Below are 19,221 nucleotides of genomic sequence, written 5' to 3'. Positions count from 1 at the left end.
GAATTGGAACATTTACACAGTCGTTGCCATTAGTTTTAGGTGAAAGTTTTCAGAAATGTGTGCCATGGAACATTACTTTGGTGAGTTGAAAGGAAATATTTTTTCAAAAGCTTTTGTCTGCTGAATACTCATTTCTATAATATCACCTACAAAAAGCCCCAGAATAAGCACTCTGGGTTGGTCAAGAGATATTTCCTACCATTGAAAGGGGCATCTGAAGACTTCTTCAGGACATACTAAATCTTGAACATTTGGTGCAAATCAGAGCTGTCTCTCTGAAAATGAACACTCCAGACTGATTTTGTCGTGAAGAAGTCTTCAGACGCTCCTGTAATTGGTAGGCACTGTCCCTTAGCCAACCTGAGCATTCAGCCCGAGTGGAAAGGGAAGTGGTTAGTGAACATAGAGATTCTGAATGGGGTCCCCCACCAGGCAGCAGCAGAATCACCCTGAAACTTGTTAGAAATGTAGGTTCCCAGGCCTTGCCACAGACCTATGGAGTCAAACATTCTAGATGTAGGGGACCAGTAAGCTGGCATGTTAAACAAGCCCTGCTGGAACTTTCGACACATGTTGAAGTGTGAGGAATCCTATGCAGGTAGAAGGAATTGAGTTCCAATCTCTAATCTACACTTTCCAAAATGCATTTTTATAATCCTCTTTCCCTTTAAAAAAATGTCTTTTGTAAGAAATTGGTTTTTGTAAGGGGAACCTTATTCCAGATAGCATTGCTATAAACTAAGTGTTGAAAATCGCCTCAAATTCTTATGTTGAAACCTAATTTCTAATGGGATGGTATTAAGAGGTGGGGCCTTTGAGTGGTGATTATATCAGGAGGGAGGAAGGAGGCAATGTCCTTATTCAGGAGATGCAGAGGACACCGTTGGCCTTTCCACCGTGTGAGTGAGAAGACAGTGATTCAGGAACCAGGAATCACTCCTCAGACTCCAACTGTGTGGTTGACATAATCTTGCAATTCTCAACTTCCTGAAGGGTAAGAAATAAATTTCTGCTGTTTACAAGCCAGTGAGTCAATAATATTTGGTCATAGTATCCCAAACATACTGAGACAGACATAGATCAATTTCAGAAAAATCTGAATCACATTTTTTTGGGGTTTTTTTTTTTTCTGGTACCAGGAATCGATCTCATGACCTTGTGCTTGCCAGGCAGGCACTGTGCCGCTGAGCTAAATCCCCAGCCCCTGAATCACATGTTTTAAAAAACAGATGTGGCCATTCCCTAGCTCTGTGCTAGCATTGTCTCTCAGCTGCTCTATTCCTAGAAATTAGTGAGGATGACCATTTCTTGGTTTACTCCTTAATAGTCATAGCTTAACATATGCCACAGGACATTCTACCGCGATTGCTAGCAAGGTGTCACCCAGGATGCTATTGCTAGCAAGGTGTCACCCAGGATGCACCATCTGTGTTATCGCCACAGTGACCATGGATGAACCTGAAAGCTCCCTGGTTGTGTAGACCATGCAGGAAACATGCCAGAGTTCTGATGATTAAATTTAAGAAGGTTTCTGTTTTTAAAATGTTAAGAAAAGTAGTACCTGCAGTAGATTTGACTGTATTTATGACACAGCCTTTGTCTGAGCGCATGACAGTTGGTATAGTTGATTTAAGTCAGCTGTACTACAGAACCACAAGTACCACGTGTGTTAACTTTTAAGAAAATGACAGTGATAAATCCTACTTCTGAGCCTGCCAAAGCCACATTTTCCTTTATTAAATGGATGTATAAATAATAAAATATGTTTTGATACAGGATTTTCTTTTGAAATTTAATCCCATTTAGGTTCATGGCCCAAGCAGGAGGAACATGAGATACAATTTCACTCCTTCTCCTGTGGCCAAATCTCAAAGCTAAACTCAGGCAGAGAAGAATTTAATGGAAAAGGGACAACAAAAGAGAGGGAAGGTAAAGGCAGATGTAGCTGCATCTCTTGGAATGCACAGGTCATTTCTCTTAAGTTAAAACAACAGTAAAGAAATAAAGAAATTAACAGGATACACAGATAGGATTGTAGCAAAATGATGCTGTAATAAGAAACACAATATCATCGTAATAGAAGGTTTATTGCTCTACTGAATATACAATAGATGGGACTGAAACTTCTTCACATGTGTACATTGTCATTTCAATATGTTCTCTAAAGTACTAAAAATAATTATAAAACAAATACATCCTTTGAATTTGCTTATTTATTTCTATCTTCTATAGAGGATTTTAAGCCAATTAAAATATTTTTAAAATAAGATAAATTTAAAATAAAACACAGTAGAGACAAAGAAAATAATTAATGTGAGTCAAGGAAAGTATGACCACCCTGAAAGGCGTGGCACGAGGCTCCTGCAGCAGCATGGACCCCTCTGCAGCCGGGCACAGGAGAGCTAATGCTCACAGGGCATTCGCGTGAGGTGCGCAATAGTCACAAAATACAAAGGAGCTAGTTCCTCCAAAGTTCCAAAAAAAAATTTTTTTTTAATATTAAGCTCAAGAGAGAAAATTCTCTGAGAGGTAATATTTTATCAAGAATGAAAAATGCTAGTAGGACCTGAGACAACAAAGGAAGCTGTTTAGCATTAATTAAATCTTATTATATGTCCGGACATAGACACTAATGGGGTCTGTCTCTGTCTCCTTGTTATACGGATAATGCATAGAGTAAATATGGCATATTCATCATGTAAACAAGAGTAGTAGCAGAGTTGATATTATAAAATTATAGTGAGTTAAGAATACCTTAGATGAATAGAAGTTGATTTTCTATAAAGGGGTCATGACTTCTAATGGAAGACAGGATGGGTAATCTATCTGTCTAAACAGAAAACTGCAGTAGACACCTATCAGGCTGAGGTGTTCATTTTTCTATAGCATTCATTACCACTAATAATATGTGAAAGTACAGATGACTATTTGGAGAAAGAGAGAGAGAGAGAGAGAGAGAGAGAGAGAGAGAGAGAGAGGTGTCCAAAGCTTTTGGTGACATCTCTCCTCCCCTCCGTCTTCCCCCATCCTCTCCATTGTTCCCTGCTTCCTCTCTTCTTTCCTTTCTTTCCTTCCCTTGTTTCTCTCCTGTATCCTAATCTGCCAACCCTTGTAATCTACCCAAGTGAGAATCTAGTGCAGCTCTGATATATTTACACTTGAACTTTCAATATTAACAACTGCATACATTCCGCCAAATAGCGCTGCCAAAAAAGTGACTAGTGTTTCTATTTCTCTCAGGCATAGCTATCACCTACGGCACTTCACATAGGCTTTAAAAAGATGGTCTATTTAGATAGACGCAATCAGGTCACCTGAGCAATGTACGCCTTAGGAAATAGAACTTTGGTGAAAAGGCAACCCTTGTCTGGTGTATGGAGAAGAGAATGTGGACCATAAGCAAAGCCTGGGGTAAATGTCATCTCTACTCTGCCCACATTGGTGCCTTTGTGTGATGCTCAGTTTCACAATGGTAGCCAGAGACCTTAGACAACCAACAAACAAGGTTGCCACCAACTAAAGGAGTCACCATGGATCTGTGTCTCTAGACGCTGGAAAGGGAAAACTCAATGCAGAGAAGAAAATAAGGGGTGCTGATATTGGAATCTATTAAAACACATATTAGCATTTATTCTCATACACCATATTTAATTGAAACTATTTTAAAAGGAGTCACTTGGATAGATTTGTACTGAGTGCTGGAGAGTTCAGACAGAAGGAATGGAACGTTCCTGGAGCACAGACTGGTGCTTCGAGGATCCCCATGGAGGGCGACTATCCTGCCTGCCATGGGATTTGGTGCTGTTAGGGGTAGTGCTTTGGGGAATGAGGGAAGCTTTTCCAGTAGCATTAACAGAAAATAATAGCAGGGAAAGTGTGATAATTTCATCTACCAGATGAAAAAACCACCCTGAGTTAATGGAGTTTGTTAGAAGTAACTTCCCTTTCAGATTTTGATGTTTTGCCTGAGGAGTTCATTCTAGAAGTAACTTCTCTTTCACATCCTGATGTTTTGCCTGACGTCATGCCTCAGATTTAAACTCAATTTTTTTTTACATTGGGGAATCTTTGGGAATCTTGGTCAGTGATGTTTAAAAATTACCAGTCAGGATTCTCCCTGAAGGTTTGCTCAGATCTTTATTTATCTGACTACATTACAAAGTAAAATATCTAACAGGCATAACATTGTAGAACAATTAAGTGTTTTATTTTTAAATGAGAAAGAAAGCCACTTTTTAATTTCTTAACTTTGCATGTTTGTTTATCACACATTAGTAGATACTTAAGAGCTACTTTTTCTGCATGAGGGGGGCAGCATATGTTTTCAGTAAAAGCTCCTATCTGGGCTTTTGCCCAAAATGGATTCCACTTTAATCCTCGGCCATACTGTTAGATGCCAAGAACGAACTCCTCAGGAATTGCAGGCAGAGCACAGGGAACTTCTGATAAAGTAGCACTTCCAAATCCCGAGCACCAGATGTTCATTAAAATAGCAAGTACCCGAAAGGCCATTTTGAGAAATTAAAGTGCTGCTTTCTTGTACTGAGTGCAGTCATAAAATAAGCTTTTAAAAAAAAAAATTAAAAATCTTTTAAATAGTTTTGACTACACAAAGTAGCAAAGCATAGGTTTCCTCTGAGTTTTTGAACATAATAGCCACTCTTCAGAAAGTCACTGCTATTCTGCTTTCGAAATCACTGACTCACCAACTGTTATCATTCACCGAACACTGCAGGTCGTAGGTGCTCAGTAGACTGTGCTGTTGAATATCTGAACCAAAATACATTTTAAATACACAACCCTTGAATTTAGAAGTGTCACCTCTCAGAAGAGAAATTCCAGTTCTGTCTAATGTCTTTCTCTACTTTTCTGTTGGGAGAAATAATGATTAAAATGTGATTTTTCTAATACCTTCTGCATCCCGGACAAGCTCCTTAATGAATTCTCCTAAGGACTTTGCTCTTGTGTTTGTCCTCTCGGCATCCTGTCCAGTTTGCTCGCCATCTGCTGTCATTTTGGTGGCCTAATGATCCAAATTTGGGAAAAGCATAATTAATAGAGATGATGAAGCCACAGCTATACGAGTTCCCACTGGTTTCATTTTCTTTCAAATTTCCCTTTGAGCCAAAAGCAATCAATGAATTATTGATCAGATGTACTGGAAATGATACCCCGTGCTCAAGTATACAATTAAACTTTATTACTTCTTCCATTAAGTGGAAATCAGAAAGCTGTATTTGGTCCTCTTAAACTCCTCGTTATACGCAATAGCACAGAAGAAGTGATAAAGCACAATTATTTTTCAAATATCTTTAAGATACGATTGCCAGAAGTCTTTAATGAAATCTTCAGCCTCCACATGTTGCAATTTTTCCCATATATATATGTATATATATATATTTACTGAAAACATGTGGAGTGTAGAAATGTTCTCTGTAGGGAGGAACAGGCAGTATGTCTCAATAAGCATGGGCCTATAGATTCAGTTTAGATCAATACATTAATTAAAGAAACAAAGAGGGGGGAGTACTTAGCTACTCAGTAGTAAATATGTGTTTTATAACATTTCAAAGACGCCAGTAAAACATTAAAGAGGATAAATGCTAATTTTCCCATATGATATCACCAGAAATATGTCCACCAGTCATTCAACATATACCAGTGTCAACAAAATAAAACAGAATCCCCAAACAGACTCACCTCCCAAAGAATATCCTCATAGGCACTTTTGTTCATGTTGAAAATACCTTTTGACATAACACAATGCATTTAATGTGTTCATGGTTAAGAGAGAGGATAGTCAAACACAAATGGTGTGTATAATGTTATGCTTTTTTAAAAGCTTCTAGCTGGGGATACAGGTCAGCTGAATAAGCGACTGCCTGGCAAGTGCAAGGTCCTCAGTGTGATTCCTGGTACCAAAAAAAAAAAAAAAAAAAAAAAAGAATTTGCAACACAGAGGTGTGTTCACTTATGTGAACAATGGAACTTCTCTTTTACCCAAAGAATGTCAATAATCTAACTACAGATAATGAATCAGAATGAAAGTGCCTCAATAAAATTTTCAATGAGAGGGGCTGGGGATTTAGCTCAGTGGCAAAGCGCCTGCCTGCCTGGCAAGCGCAAGGTCGTGAGTTCGGTTCCTGGTACCGGAGAAAAACCAAAAACCAAAAAAAAAAAAAAAAAAAAAAAAATTTTCAATGAGGTCCAAGCTGGCAGTATATTAATATCTTGTAGCAGAATACTAGCATTCTAGGTATGATGAGAGAATTAATTTTTGTACATATACATAAGTGGATTTTAAATAGAACTATCTGGCCAGCACAGAAAATGGCAAGGGATGCTACAGGTGGTTTTTTTTTTTTTTTTTTTTTTTTCCTCCGGTACCGGGAACCGAACTCACGACGTTGCGCTTGCCAGGCAGGCGCTTTTGGCGCTGAGCTAAATCCCCAGCCCCTACAGGTAGTTTTTATTTGTTTGTTTGTTTGTTTTTGTGTGTGTGTTTTGGTTTGTTTTGGTATTTTTGAGTCAGGGTCTCTCACTATGCAGTTCAGGCTGGCCTTCAGCTCACTTGCTAGCCCAGGATGGTCTCGATCTTGCAATAATCCTCCTGCCTCAGCCTCCTGAGTGTTGGGATTATAGGTGTGTGCCACCACGCCTGGCTAAGAGATGCTACAGGAATTCCTATGCATTTTGTGATTTCCCAGGGGGCAGCAAGAGGTTTAATTCATTACAGTTTTCCAGATTTTTAAATAAAGGACACAATATAAAGTTCATTATTATCATCTAATCTCTCAGGCTCTAAGTGTTACCATGACAAACCAAATCATTGAAAGAGAAGGAGCCCTTGAAAAAAGTCTTAAAATTCCTTTTTACAGTTCACAGTACATACACAATGATTTAGAGCCTATTAATCAACATATTTCAATGCTCGAGAAACATTTCTACAGTATTACTAATAGAATTATTTTTGTTTTTAGACTTTTAAAAATTTTTTTTGGAAGTAAACTCTGCATGGAGTTCCCAAGTTGCTTAAGCCCTTAATTTTGGTGTTGGTGTCACAAGTGTGCCAGAAGAATTTCTGTAAGCTTCGCTCCTCACACACATTTGCATTCATGGCTCAGATGGGTCAAATAGCTTTACACACACACACACTTAAAGTATAGTCTCCTTGTAAATTTTACTTTTGAATAACTGAGTTTAACTCCCTTAAGATGCTGTCAGTATGAACTTCCTTAAGTATGTCTTTAATCTAAATGTCAGTGTGTTCTCTAATATTTCCTATTTTCACTTATGGAGCATCATGATAAGGAACTTGATATCTAATGTATTCTTCCTCCAGTATCTTAGGAATTAATAGGTCACCAGCACCAGTACCTCTTATACTACAGAAAAATGAACATTACAGCCTGAATTTAAATCTTACTTTTTGCTTTATTATTTCCTTTCCTATATTCCAAAATGATCATTATTTAATAAACATTGACATTATCAAGCTTATTAATTTTTACTAATAACTCAAAACATCTTTTTTTTAAAAAAGTAGCTATGTAGTAATATATTGCCTCATATTCTACATTATCAAGATCATATTCATTATCTTGTCTTCTCCTCTAGTATTTGCGTAGTAATGAGCAAAGGTCAACATTAACAAATATTTTACTCTTAGTACCAATTATACAGGTACTCCAGTATGAAAATGTCAAGAACCCTGCAACCTATGATAAAAAACAGAAAAGCTCTGTTCAATCAATCTTTCTGTGTTTTTTTAATAGTATATTAAACATACCAAGCTTTTCCCTTCCTAGGGCTTTTTTGTATTGTGTTGTCTTTTTCTAGAATGACTTTCTCCTTAAGACTTCCAGCTATGTGACCTTTATCACTCTTCAGCTTTCAACTAAAGTGTCCCTTCTTGGTGTGGCCTGGGTGCCTATCTAGGTCTCCACATCTACTGCACCAGAACATTTCCTTCAAAAGTGTGTCATCATGCATTTGGAAGTTACGGAAGTCAATAACTTGTTTATCTAAACTAAATAAGCAGTCACCTAATTTCTCAACTTATAAGTGCCACCATCACGAATAAAAAATGAAAAATAAGGACTCCTGTGACTCATCTGTTTATTGACTACCTCCCCAACCAGCAGGTACCCTGTAAGAGGGGAAGAAGTTGCTCTGCTTTGATGGTCCTTCTCACAGTAAGATGCTGCCCTTACAGCAAATGTTCTTTAAATGTGAAATCAGTGACCAGGCAAGAGCTTTCCTAACAAATCTTGCCATATTACTGTTCTTGCCTACTGTTCTTTCTTAGAAAAAGATTCTGCTTATGTTATTTATTGTTAACTTCACTTATCCAAAATGAAGCCGGCCTTTGAGAGTCAGTGCAGCTCCACCGTCTCTGTGAAGTCGTCCTTGCCTGTCCTTTCCTAGATTCGTGCTATCACTGCCACCCTTCAGGACTACAGTGGGCTGTGCCTCTGTTATGTGCTTTGCCATCATTACCTAAACCCATCCTTGGAGCCTGTGACTATATCTTATCTCTCTTTATTCCTCGGAGTGCCGGCACAATGCTTGGTAAACTGGAGGGGATCGAAGATGTTGGGTAATTGGCTGTTGTAAAGAAACCGACTCTTCCTTTGAAGTTCCAAACCTTGCTGGAGGACTCCCAATGCCATTCAAACCGACCATATGCCTAGCGCTGTGCTTGCCAGCAAATGTGGATCACTGAGCAGTTTTCCGAGCCTTTCTCAGACCTTCAGAGGAAACCACTGCTCAAGAGCTGCAGCTGAGCACTTGGGAGGACAGCTGGGCATGAAGACCGGCAGTCCCAGCGGCCTGCATTCTAGCGACTGGACTGACAGTAATTCAAAACAGGGCCTGCGACTGCACACCAAGTTCCAGGACGGCGGGGACAGGAGACATGGAGGTGGCCAGATCTCTTCAGAGCCAGCGTCGGGCTTGTGAAGGAAGATCCCCTTCCTCTGCACAGACAAAAATTTCCTGTCCTGGCTACATTCCAGGACAGGAAGAGCTGTGAGTTTCCTGGCACCGATAACCCTGGCTTATGCGGTTTAGCAGTCTGGAAGATGGAATACAGTCAGACCTAGCTGTACCCTGGGTTGATACTCACATTGGGAAGGGTTTGCAACACTTTCTTGTATCTCATTTGCCCTTCCTGCCTTTATAGATAGATGGAGGGCATAAAAGGAGGATATGGGAAGGTTAAATAACTTATGTCTTATTTATACTGAGTATTATTTTGCTTGCTAACATTCAAGAAGAGTAGGATGGTACATAAAACATGAAGAGGACATTCTCCCATGGAGTTCGTTAAGTGTAGGTATAAGCTGTAGCTTTTGGTACACTAACACATTTCAGAGCCCACAACAGAACATAACCTGGGTATATTTTGGGAAGTCAGGTCTCATGATACAGTAGTTGAGCTGCAGAGTTGCCTTTGGTAAAACCAGACTCCATAAATTAGGAATCATGAGACATGCTCTATGATACCAAGCTTTCAGCGATAGCAAACAGCCCGCTGCGGCACGCACGCCATAGGCGCGTCGCCACTGATCTACGGGTGCTGGTGGGTGAGAGTGGTGTCATTGCGGCACCATATAAAAGTGAAACTCATGAGAAGCCAGTTCACCTAGGACAGGGTATGGACAACGTCACAGATGAACGCTGCACACAACCAGATAAAAGCTCTCTTTCGGATTCAGTCTGGCTCTTTCTGCTTTACGGAATCACTTTGCCATCTCTTAGTCATCCTCCCTTTCCTTCACTATTATCCTGTCCTTTGAGTAGTTGACAAACACATTCTCATTTATTCTAATGTGTGGGACAATCTTCCTTTCATTCTCTTTGCTTTTCTTGTTTTTCTATCCTCTTGCTTCGGTCCAATCTTCCCGGCGTTACTTTGCAAATGCTACTTTACACAGTGTCTTATATGTATTTCTCTTACCTCTGATTACCTTTCTTTCCTAACGTGTGATTTGCTCAATTATATTTTCTTTTACTTTTCTCTGGCTTTGTTTTTGATTTGTGGAGTATTTATATGTAGGCAGCATGCACGGCCACTGGGTATACATTAATTTACTTCTGAACAATGTAGCTATTACTTTCTTGCTTTAGCTCAGGCAGTTCTCACTGTGCCTCTTGAAACCTGCACATAATTTTCTTGGTGGGATATTACCAGTGTCTTTCATTTTCTGCCTTCTTTGTGTTAAAACTAGAATCTAATGGAGCGGGTCTAACTACTGAATAGAAACATTGCTTAAATGCATCCACTTTGCATTTGCAGGCTCATGCAGTTTCCTGCCAAAATTAAATGTCAGACCTAATCATTTATAAGACATTCTCAAGGGTCATCTTCAGACACCATCAGTTCTGTACATCTAAGAGGCAGGGAAACACTTCTCAGGCAAGCTGTCCAGCAACTCACAGGGAAAGAGACGAGGAGCAGCAGCCCGACCTGAGGGATAGCTGCAGCAGCTGGTCCCCAGCAGAACAGAACATCTCCCTCTTTCAGGTGTTAATTTGAAAGTTCCAGAGCAAGTATTCTCCTTCTCATTCTCTTTCCGTCCCTCCCTCCTTCCTTCCCTCCCTCCCTCTTTCCCTCCCTCTCCTTTAAAACACAAAAGCAAGAAATAAAGAACTAAAACTTCTGGTGACTAAAACTGTTTAAAAAACTAGAAATAAAACACTGTAAACATACAATATTGTTGGCACTAAAATCAGTTAAATTTCATTATTTTGATAATGGTTTGCCTTCATTAAATTTGATTTTCAGAAGGCAGTAAAAAGATAAGGTAAATACAGTAAAGCTAAATTTTTATATTTTATATAGTTCAATCCATTAGGCAACATTCTCTTTCCATAGGTTATAAAATTTTAACAGTTAGGTATCAAAGAAAGCAGCATATGTCTGATTTTAATGCACTGTAGATGAATTTAAAATGAATGCATATTTTGGATTTGACTCTCTCATGTGGTGATTCAATTTTGGTTTCCAGTTGTGATTAAATTATTAATTAATTCATTAAACAAAAGCAATGAATTCATTAAACAAAAAAATGACTAAACACATCCTACCTGCATGATATTGGTGATATGATGAAGTAAAAAACACAAAACAAAAACAAAGTTATTTTTCCTGTCATTTTGCAACTTATATGTGGAGGAGTAGAGAGTTATGTGTCAAATGATCAAGCAAACAAATTTATAATTATAAACTAGAGAAAAGCCAGTGTGTAGGTCAGTTATAGGAGGAGTCTTCGCACCCCTGGAATACCTGGAGAGCTTTCCTGAGCTGAGATTTGAAAGGGGAGTTGGAATTAACAGAAGTTAACAAAATGCAGGAAGAAGTGGATTGTCTTCAAGACAACAGAAAAACCAAATGACTTTGGCAAGGCCCAAGGGTGAGACAGAGCGACGAGGCACGCCCTGGCTGGAGTTAGAAGACCACGCTCCCGAGGAGTGGGCAACGGGCACAGGGGAGGACTTGGAACAATCGGAACACCAGAATAGCAAATGTTCACTTAGCTGCATTTCAGACAGTAGACTGAGAGAAGAGCAAGGCCACAGCAGACTTTCTGGGAAGCTCATGTGGCCTCCTAGGCTCAGGATTGTAAGGCTGGGTGGGGCACTCAACCTGACACAGAAGGGGGCCTTGGTAGCACACTCGTGCGGTGGATTAACTAATGGTCAACTTGTAGCACCCAGCTGAACAGAATCAGCATAGACTGGGCGTGGAAGCCCCCCTTGAGGATTATGGCATAAAAAGAGAACTGGAGGGGAAGATGGTGTGCTGCCGGTTCTAATGGAGGAGCTTGTCACACTGGCTTTGCTGATATGAACCCAGCTGTTCTAATCATTGGAGGAACTCTAGACCTCGCTGTCACTGAGGATGGTGGCCCTCCCTTTTGGGGGAAGCTCTGATCCTTGAGTGTTACTTCCTGGCCCCAGTGCAGATCCCTCAACCTGCTGGTACAGATCTTTCATCCCGCTGGTGTACTTTCTAGCTTCCCCCACTGACCTTTGGGCCTTCCTAGCACAGATCCATGAAACAGACTTGCATGAGACATTGTCAGGGGCTCTAGGCCTGCAGTTGGACTCATGGAGGACACTGCCATGGGCTCTAGGTCTTCACCTGGACTTGTGCAGGACACTGTCATGGATCCAGGTCTGCAGCTGGATTCTTTGGGTCTCTAGTGTGTGGACACGTCTCCTGAACTCTTTTGCATTTGATTCCTTGGTGACTATTATAAAATAATCTTATAAATTATCCATCCTGTCTTAAATCTATTCCCTTGTGAACCCTGACGATAACAGTTGGATAGGTGCAAGGCCAATGAGGAAGAAAGAGGAACTGGGGCGGGCATCCAGGTTTCTGATTTCAGTAGCGAGGGGTCCACAGGCCTGCAGCACGAGTGGTGGAGAGAGGACTTGGAGAGTGCAGATTGTGAGTGGAGGCATCAGCAGGTCAACCTGAGCCACTGAGATCCTAGAGCTGCCCAGTGGTTACTGCTTCCTTCCTCTGCGGAGTGCTCCGACCGACCCTGCCGAGCTTGGGATGTGCTTTTCATCCTGATGTTAGCCACGCACCACCTTCTCACATTCTTTGGTTTTGCTGAGACACACGGCAAATTTCATCCTGCAGCGCTGGTGAAGGAGCTGCCCTCACTCCTTTAGGTGCCTTTATATTTTTTAGTCATTTTTAAAAATGGGAAAATCTATTTCCCTACCATCCCTAGATAAAAAGAATATTCCTCAAAAGAACTGTTTGACATATGTTTCAGTTCATGCATAAATATTAAGAAGAGAGTATGCAATCAAATATCTCTTTCAACGTACTTTGATTAGAATTTAACTTCCTTAAATATGAGAAATACATTTAACACATTCACTATGGCCTACATGGAATATTTAGAGGCTTTTTAATGACAACACAATACCTCTATACCTACTATTTTTAGTTCTTTCCTTTCTCAGGTCTCTCTCCCTGTTTCTCTCTCTCTCTGTCTCTCTCTGTTCTCTCTCCCCCTCCCCTTTCTCTGTTTCTCTTTCTGTGGGTCTTACAGACAAGTCTGCTGGCCTCTTTTCATTCTACTTGCTCTGTGGCCTGCATTTCCACCCAAAGCCCACCACTGAAACTATTTTTAAGAGATAACGAAGGACAAGGTGGTCACTAAATCCAATGGATGTCTTTACTAAATTTACTTGAACTTCCTGGGGCAATTTTAACCCTTCCTTCATTCTTGCCAAACTCACCTTTCTGATTTTCTCTTAATGCTCTCTCTTTTTATTCTTAAGCCTGTCAGCTGCCCATTCTTTAAATCTGGTGTTCTTTGGGGTCTAGTCCTTGTCCACACTTCTCTCTCTCTCTAGAATCCTTTTGATGGGGTTTGCTTGTTCACTTGCATATATAAACAGATGATTCACCAATCTATATCTTCAATGCTTACAAAAATACATAACTCTATTCTAATCATGTGAAAAATGTGAGAAAATGGTGGGCAGCCCACAAAACACATACACTTGTTAAAACTCGCAAGTCATCAAAACTTAGAGTGAAATCTGTCATATTCTAGAGACAAGATGACTAAGAATCTTGTAGATAGGATGACTAATTGAATCATGGTACCCTGGACAGGATCTTGAGATGGTATAATCACAGGAGGTGGACACTAAGGAACTTGGAATGAAGAAGTCTTTAGTCAATAATAATGTATTAGATGCCTCATTCTATCATAAGATGTGAAAAAACAGAAGAAACTAGAAAGTGTATTTATAGGGACCCTCTGCACTATTTTGGCAACTTTACTGCAAATCTAACATTACTATAAAATGAAAGATTTCTTCAAAAACTCACACCAGCATTGACTACAAATAGATCATAGACCTCATTGTAAAACACACAATATTAAACCTCCTAGAAGATAACTTAGGAAGGAATCTTGATGGTGATGAATTTTGAATTACAACACCAAAGGCACAACCAGAAAATAAATAATTCATAAGCCGGACTTAATGAAAATGAGAAGTTTCAGCTCTGTGTAGTATAATCTGAGGAGAATGAGGAGACAAGCCACATAGTAGGAGAAAATATTAGCAAAAGACAAAGCGGATAAAGACCTCTTATGCAAATATAGCAACAACTTTTAAAATCCAACACTGAGAAGACAGCCTAATTAAAGCATGGAAAAACTACTCATGAGAGATGGCACTCAGATGGTGCACCAGTAGATCAAAGAATGCTCAACACTATATGTCAGGAGAGGATTGCAAATTAAAACAAAAGTGAGATACCATGAATGCCTATTAGAATGCCCCAAATCCACAACACTAACACCAGGAAATGCTGGTCCTCTCTCGTTCTTTGCTGGTAAGAATGCAAAAGCCATATTGGAAGATATTTCGACAATTTCTTACAAAGCTAAACACACTTTTATAAAAAAAAAAAAAAATCCAACAGTCATGCTGTATTTCCCCAAATGAGTTAAAAACATATCCACACACATATCTGAGCAGAGATGCCTACGCAGCTACTTCATGCATATTGCCCAAACTCAGAAACAAAGATGTCCCTCAGTAGGTGAATGGATGAGCTACAATAGATGCAGACAAGGAACTATTATTCAGCACCAAAAGGAAATGAGCTATTAAGTAGCGAACAAGTACAGAGAACCATGAGTGCGTGTTACTAAGGGAAAGGAGCCAAGGTTAAAAGCTGCGGACTGCAGGGTTCCAACTGAATGAGATGCTGGAAAGATCACATTGTGGGGATAGTGCAAAGACGAGAAACTGCCAGGGATTAGAGATGAGGGACGGATGAAGAACCGAGGAACAGGGAAATGATTCACTATGCTGGGTCCGTGAAACAAATCTGAGGCATACGAGGAGAGGGAACACACGTTGGTATATATTTATTAGAACATACAATAGCAGGAGTTGGTCCTTCAGAAAACTATGGACTTTGGATGACAATGTATTATTACAAGTTCACTGGTAGTAACAATGCACCATGGTGGTGTGTGGTGGAAGAACGGGGAGGCTACAGTCATAGGGTGATGCTCAATTTTGCTTTCAACATTAAGCTCTACAAAGGTAAATTTTTTATGAATTTACAGTGCGTTTGTCCACTGGAATGACGGAAGCACTTAGATGAAGGCACAGCAGAGATCTGACAGTTCTAGTGAGACATTTCTTGGGTCTCTAGACTCAGATCATTGGTCTCAATAAGCTAAGGGAGGGCAGGGATTGTGCCTATTACCTCGCCCTTTCCCCTGCAGGGTTCCTCATAGGAGACCCCAATCATTACTAATGATTGGCTGCAAGGAATTATTTTTCTCACTGCCTCTGCTTAACCAGTATTTGTCATGTACTTTTGTTTTTTCGTCCCATGTTTTATCATGTATGTGCCTGCAGCTGGCTATTGTTATCTAAATGCTGACGTGCAAATGCATGCACATTCCTGTGACCGAAAGATCTTCAAAGACAGATTCTCATTCATATTTTTCATAGGCCAACAATTAATTTGGGCTCTGCACAGGATAAGCGTACAAATTGAATTGGATTAAACTGAATCGAGTTTACTCTGCCATGACTCCTCTAAAATCACTTATTTAGTAGAAGGAACAAGTGCAAAATTATTAAATACCACATTGGTAGGAGATTCATGCGCTCATCAGCTTAACTGCATGTCCAAATGCCCTTGGCAGGAGCTGGCATTTTGACTCTTCATGGCATACCGCTGGCCTGGGATTCAGAGGGGGTGTTTAGTATGCTGTTGTAATATCGGGGCCATTGTTCAGCGTGTGCTCTTAGAAGCCATTTGATTTCCCTGTGGAAATTTTCCTAATCCGGCAGCAGCTTATGTGGAAAAAGTACTGGGCCAGTGGAAATCTGGGGTTGTTTGTTCCCACTTAGATCTCTGAGCTTAGAGAATTGGATAGCTATCCTTAGTTCATTTCACCGTCATAGCCTGAGGCAGCTCTTCTTTAAGATACAAAGTACACAAGATTCTCTGTAAGGACCTTCCGCTAGCATCCTTTGTCATTTAAAGCTTAACTTTAGATAATCAACTGGTTGCCTGCCTGCGAGCGTTTCCCTATTAATTCACCTTCTGGCCACAAGATGGCGGGCTTTCTATTGTTTTCTTCCATCTTTGTCAGCAAGAAGAATCTTACAAATACGAATTTCTAAAAACGTCTGATAAAAGCAACATGAATTTTACATTCTAACTCTAAAAGGCATCTGAAATACTTTGGATTTTCACAATAAAGAAGGTTTCCTCTTTGTGTAGGAATACTGATTTAGCCTCTTCCTATACAAATGCTAAAGTCCTCCCGAGATCAGAGAGACTACAAGTATTTTCATTTGTCTTTCTTTTTCCATAATCAAGGACAGTGCTTATGAAACTTTGAATTGACAAAAAAACTTTAGCACAGCAACTGCGGCCTAAAGTTACAAAAGCGCATTATCGTTCTGATGTTGTAGTCTTTGTCCTTGGGACTTCCCAAGTACACCAACTTCGTTTATGGGTTTGGGGTGGGGGCTGCTACCAGATTCTGAGATGTGAAGAATCAGCAAATCAGAATACATCTATTCCACGCATCAAAATGGAAATTAGAAAGAGCAAGAGTTACATTTCAGAACTTTGAAGTCATTTTTCTTAATTCCCACAGAAACTAATTTCTTTTATCTTTTTTCTTTTCTTTTTTAGACAAGGTCTCACTGTATAGTTCAGGGTGGCCTTGAACTCACTGTGCAGCCCAGGCTGGCCTCAGCCTTGCAGCGATCCTCCTGCCTCAGCCTTCTGAGTGCTGGGATTACGGGAATGCGCCACCACGCCCAGGTAGAAACTAATTTCTTAAACTCTGTCTGCTTTGAGGAGATCCATGACTCTACCGGCTTACCCTGGTCAGAAGCTCATTCATTTCTGTCACCAGCGTGCTCAGATTGTCTTCCACCAGCTGAATGAGCCTCTCCAGGGCCCGATGCGGTGAGAGCAGGTGCTGAAAAAGAATTCATCCCATAAACATTTTGTACACGATGTCGCGGCAGAGCTGAGCAGAACACATTTTCCATAGCTGCACAAAAACCTTAGAATTTTCGCCCTTGAGAAAGAGAAACTACATCAAGTAAGCACTTATATACTGAGTGCTATTCCAAATGCTCAAGCAAATAATAAAAAATTGCAGTAATTTATTAAGAAATTACTATGTGCCAGCCTTGGTTCTTTTCTCTTCTTCTCTTCTCTATTCTACTTAATTCCTACGAGAGCCCTGTGAGGTAACTATTACTGTGTTTTGTGGATGAGCAAAATGTGGCTACAACAAAGTTGAAAATTTACATAAGATCACTCCGCGGGCAATGGGCAGAGGTTACGGCTGTTTTCTGGTCAGCAGAAACAGGGTTCCTAAGGAGGAGAGACCAGCACGTGCACCCGCCGAGCACCGCCGAGCTGACTTCAGCGCTGCCAGGGGCTGAGCGGGTGCTCGCAGCTGAGCCATGTTCTCCTATTGAACAGAAGCCGTCTCGTGGGACACTGATGTTAGGATTATGGTGTGTCAGTGATGGACAGAATGACTAGGAGACCGCCCTGTAATCTGTCCAAGCATGGACATTACCCTGTCTCACATAGATCACAAAACTACCTGCTAGAAGGAGTAACCACTGACTCTTTATTGAACGTCGCTTTAGCCTCTCTCTGTTTGTCCCTTTTTCTAGATAAGATCCGTTAGAATATTCGATTGCAGAATTGTTCCTACTTCCTAATAGTACTCAGTGGAGTACAAAACTCCCATTTTTTGGAACGTGCAACCCAAACTGACCAGCAGAAGCCCACACACTATATGTTTCTCCGCGTTTCCTCCTCCCGAGACACCCCTCGGGTCCCCATGGGATTTAGTGTGTGTGGCTCCAATGAGTTAATAAAACCAACTTTGTCCCATTCTTGGTGTGATCTTGGAGGTCTCTGGCTGGAATCTGGGCCCCATGCACACAGTAACAGGCACTGAAAGAGCAAGTTAAGTACTTCGCTTAAGTTTTGAAAATTCCCTAAATGGGATCTTGAAGATCAGCATGTTGGATGGATTATGGAAGAAGAAATAAACATAGAATCAACAGAGATTGTTCCTGGTACCGGAAAACAAAACAAAACAAAAAAAAAGAGAGAGAGACTGGAAAGGAAAGCTAACCACGGTCATTTTGATCAACACCAAGACAGGGCGTGGGGTCCTGAAGCCCTTGGTTTAGCTGCGCATGGTTTGGAATCTCTCCCTTTTCCTCCTCTTATGCATCATTTAAAAATTTTTATGTCCAACTCAAGTGTTTGCATTTCTTATTTATGTTCCTCGTATTACCTTTTTGTATGTGGAAAATAACTGTCAGCGTCTCTTTTCTGGTGAAAACTACCAGTGTGAACAGCGAGGCTCCGGGGTAACTCAGAGTCCTCTGGCTCTCAAGCTTTTCCTTGGTATCACACTGGGCCACGCAGGTCTCCAGCCTGTCTTCCACTAGCCGGTCTGACTGCTGGGCTCTGCCAGACAGGCCTTCCTCATACTCCTGCCTCTTAGGCACGATTCAGTGGCAAGAGCATGTGAGGAGTCCAGGGAAGCCTCTCCAGGGGCCGGCTCGGCCTTCCCAGCTAAGGTAGTTAGTCTTCCAGTGTTTGCAAAGACAGATGCATTATTCAAATGCTATCTCTGCACTCAGTGGCCGTGTAACCTTGCACCTCATACAAAACTTCTGTGCCTCAGTGCTGCTACCTAAAAATTACAGGTAATGCAGTGCTTCTGGCTGAGCTCAGCCTGCTCTAACAAAAGTACTACAGACTGGGTGCTTGGAATGGTACATAGTTCCAGAGGCTGGAAGCTAAGATCAAGGTTTGCATCCTGGTGACACTCTGCCTTCCTCCTGTCCTTAACTGGCAGACAGGAAAAGAGGGGTGTCTCTTTCCACTCTTCTAAGGTCACTAAGGCTATCATGAGGGCCTCACCTTCATGCCCTAATCTAACATTGATTACTTCCCCACAACCATCACCTTGTGGACAGGGAATGTCTGAGTCCCTCCCAATTTCATCTGCCGAAATGCCAGCCTCTAAGGTGATGGTGGGAGAAGTGATCAAGTCCCCAGGATGGCGGGACTTTGATCCTTTCTAAGACACCCCAGAGAGCTAGCTGTTTGCTTCCCCTTGAGACACAGCAGGAAGGCACCGC

The 19,221-nt window shown here is 40.9% G+C and overlaps 1 protein-coding gene across 4 annotated transcripts in view; it reads right to left on the bottom strand.

Annotated features, from left to right (window-relative positions):
* Positions 1-19,221, bottom strand: part of Lama2 (laminin, alpha 2) — a 570,325-nt gene that overhangs the window by 112,773 nt on the left and 438,331 nt on the right. For all 4 annotated transcript variants that reach the window (XM_005389182.2, XM_005389183.2, XM_005389185.2 and 1 more), the window contains 2 exons: positions 16,917-17,015; positions 4,912-5,023 (listed from right to left, as the gene is read on the bottom strand). In XM_005389182.2, the coding sequence (XP_005389239.1) occupies positions 4,912-5,023; positions 16,917-17,015 (211 nt within the window). The remainder of the gene's footprint in view (positions 1-4,911; positions 5,024-16,916; positions 17,016-19,221) is intronic.

This window comes from Chinchilla lanigera, unplaced genomic scaffold, assembly GCF_000276665.1.
Source record: "Chinchilla lanigera isolate Chin_1 unplaced genomic scaffold, ChiLan1.0 scaffold00035, whole genome shotgun sequence".
In the NCBI taxonomy this organism is placed as follows: domain Eukaryota; kingdom Metazoa; phylum Chordata; class Mammalia; order Rodentia; family Chinchillidae; genus Chinchilla; species Chinchilla lanigera.
The sequence above is the reverse complement of the archived record's forward strand: the minus strand, read 5'-3'. Positions and strand labels throughout refer to the sequence as shown.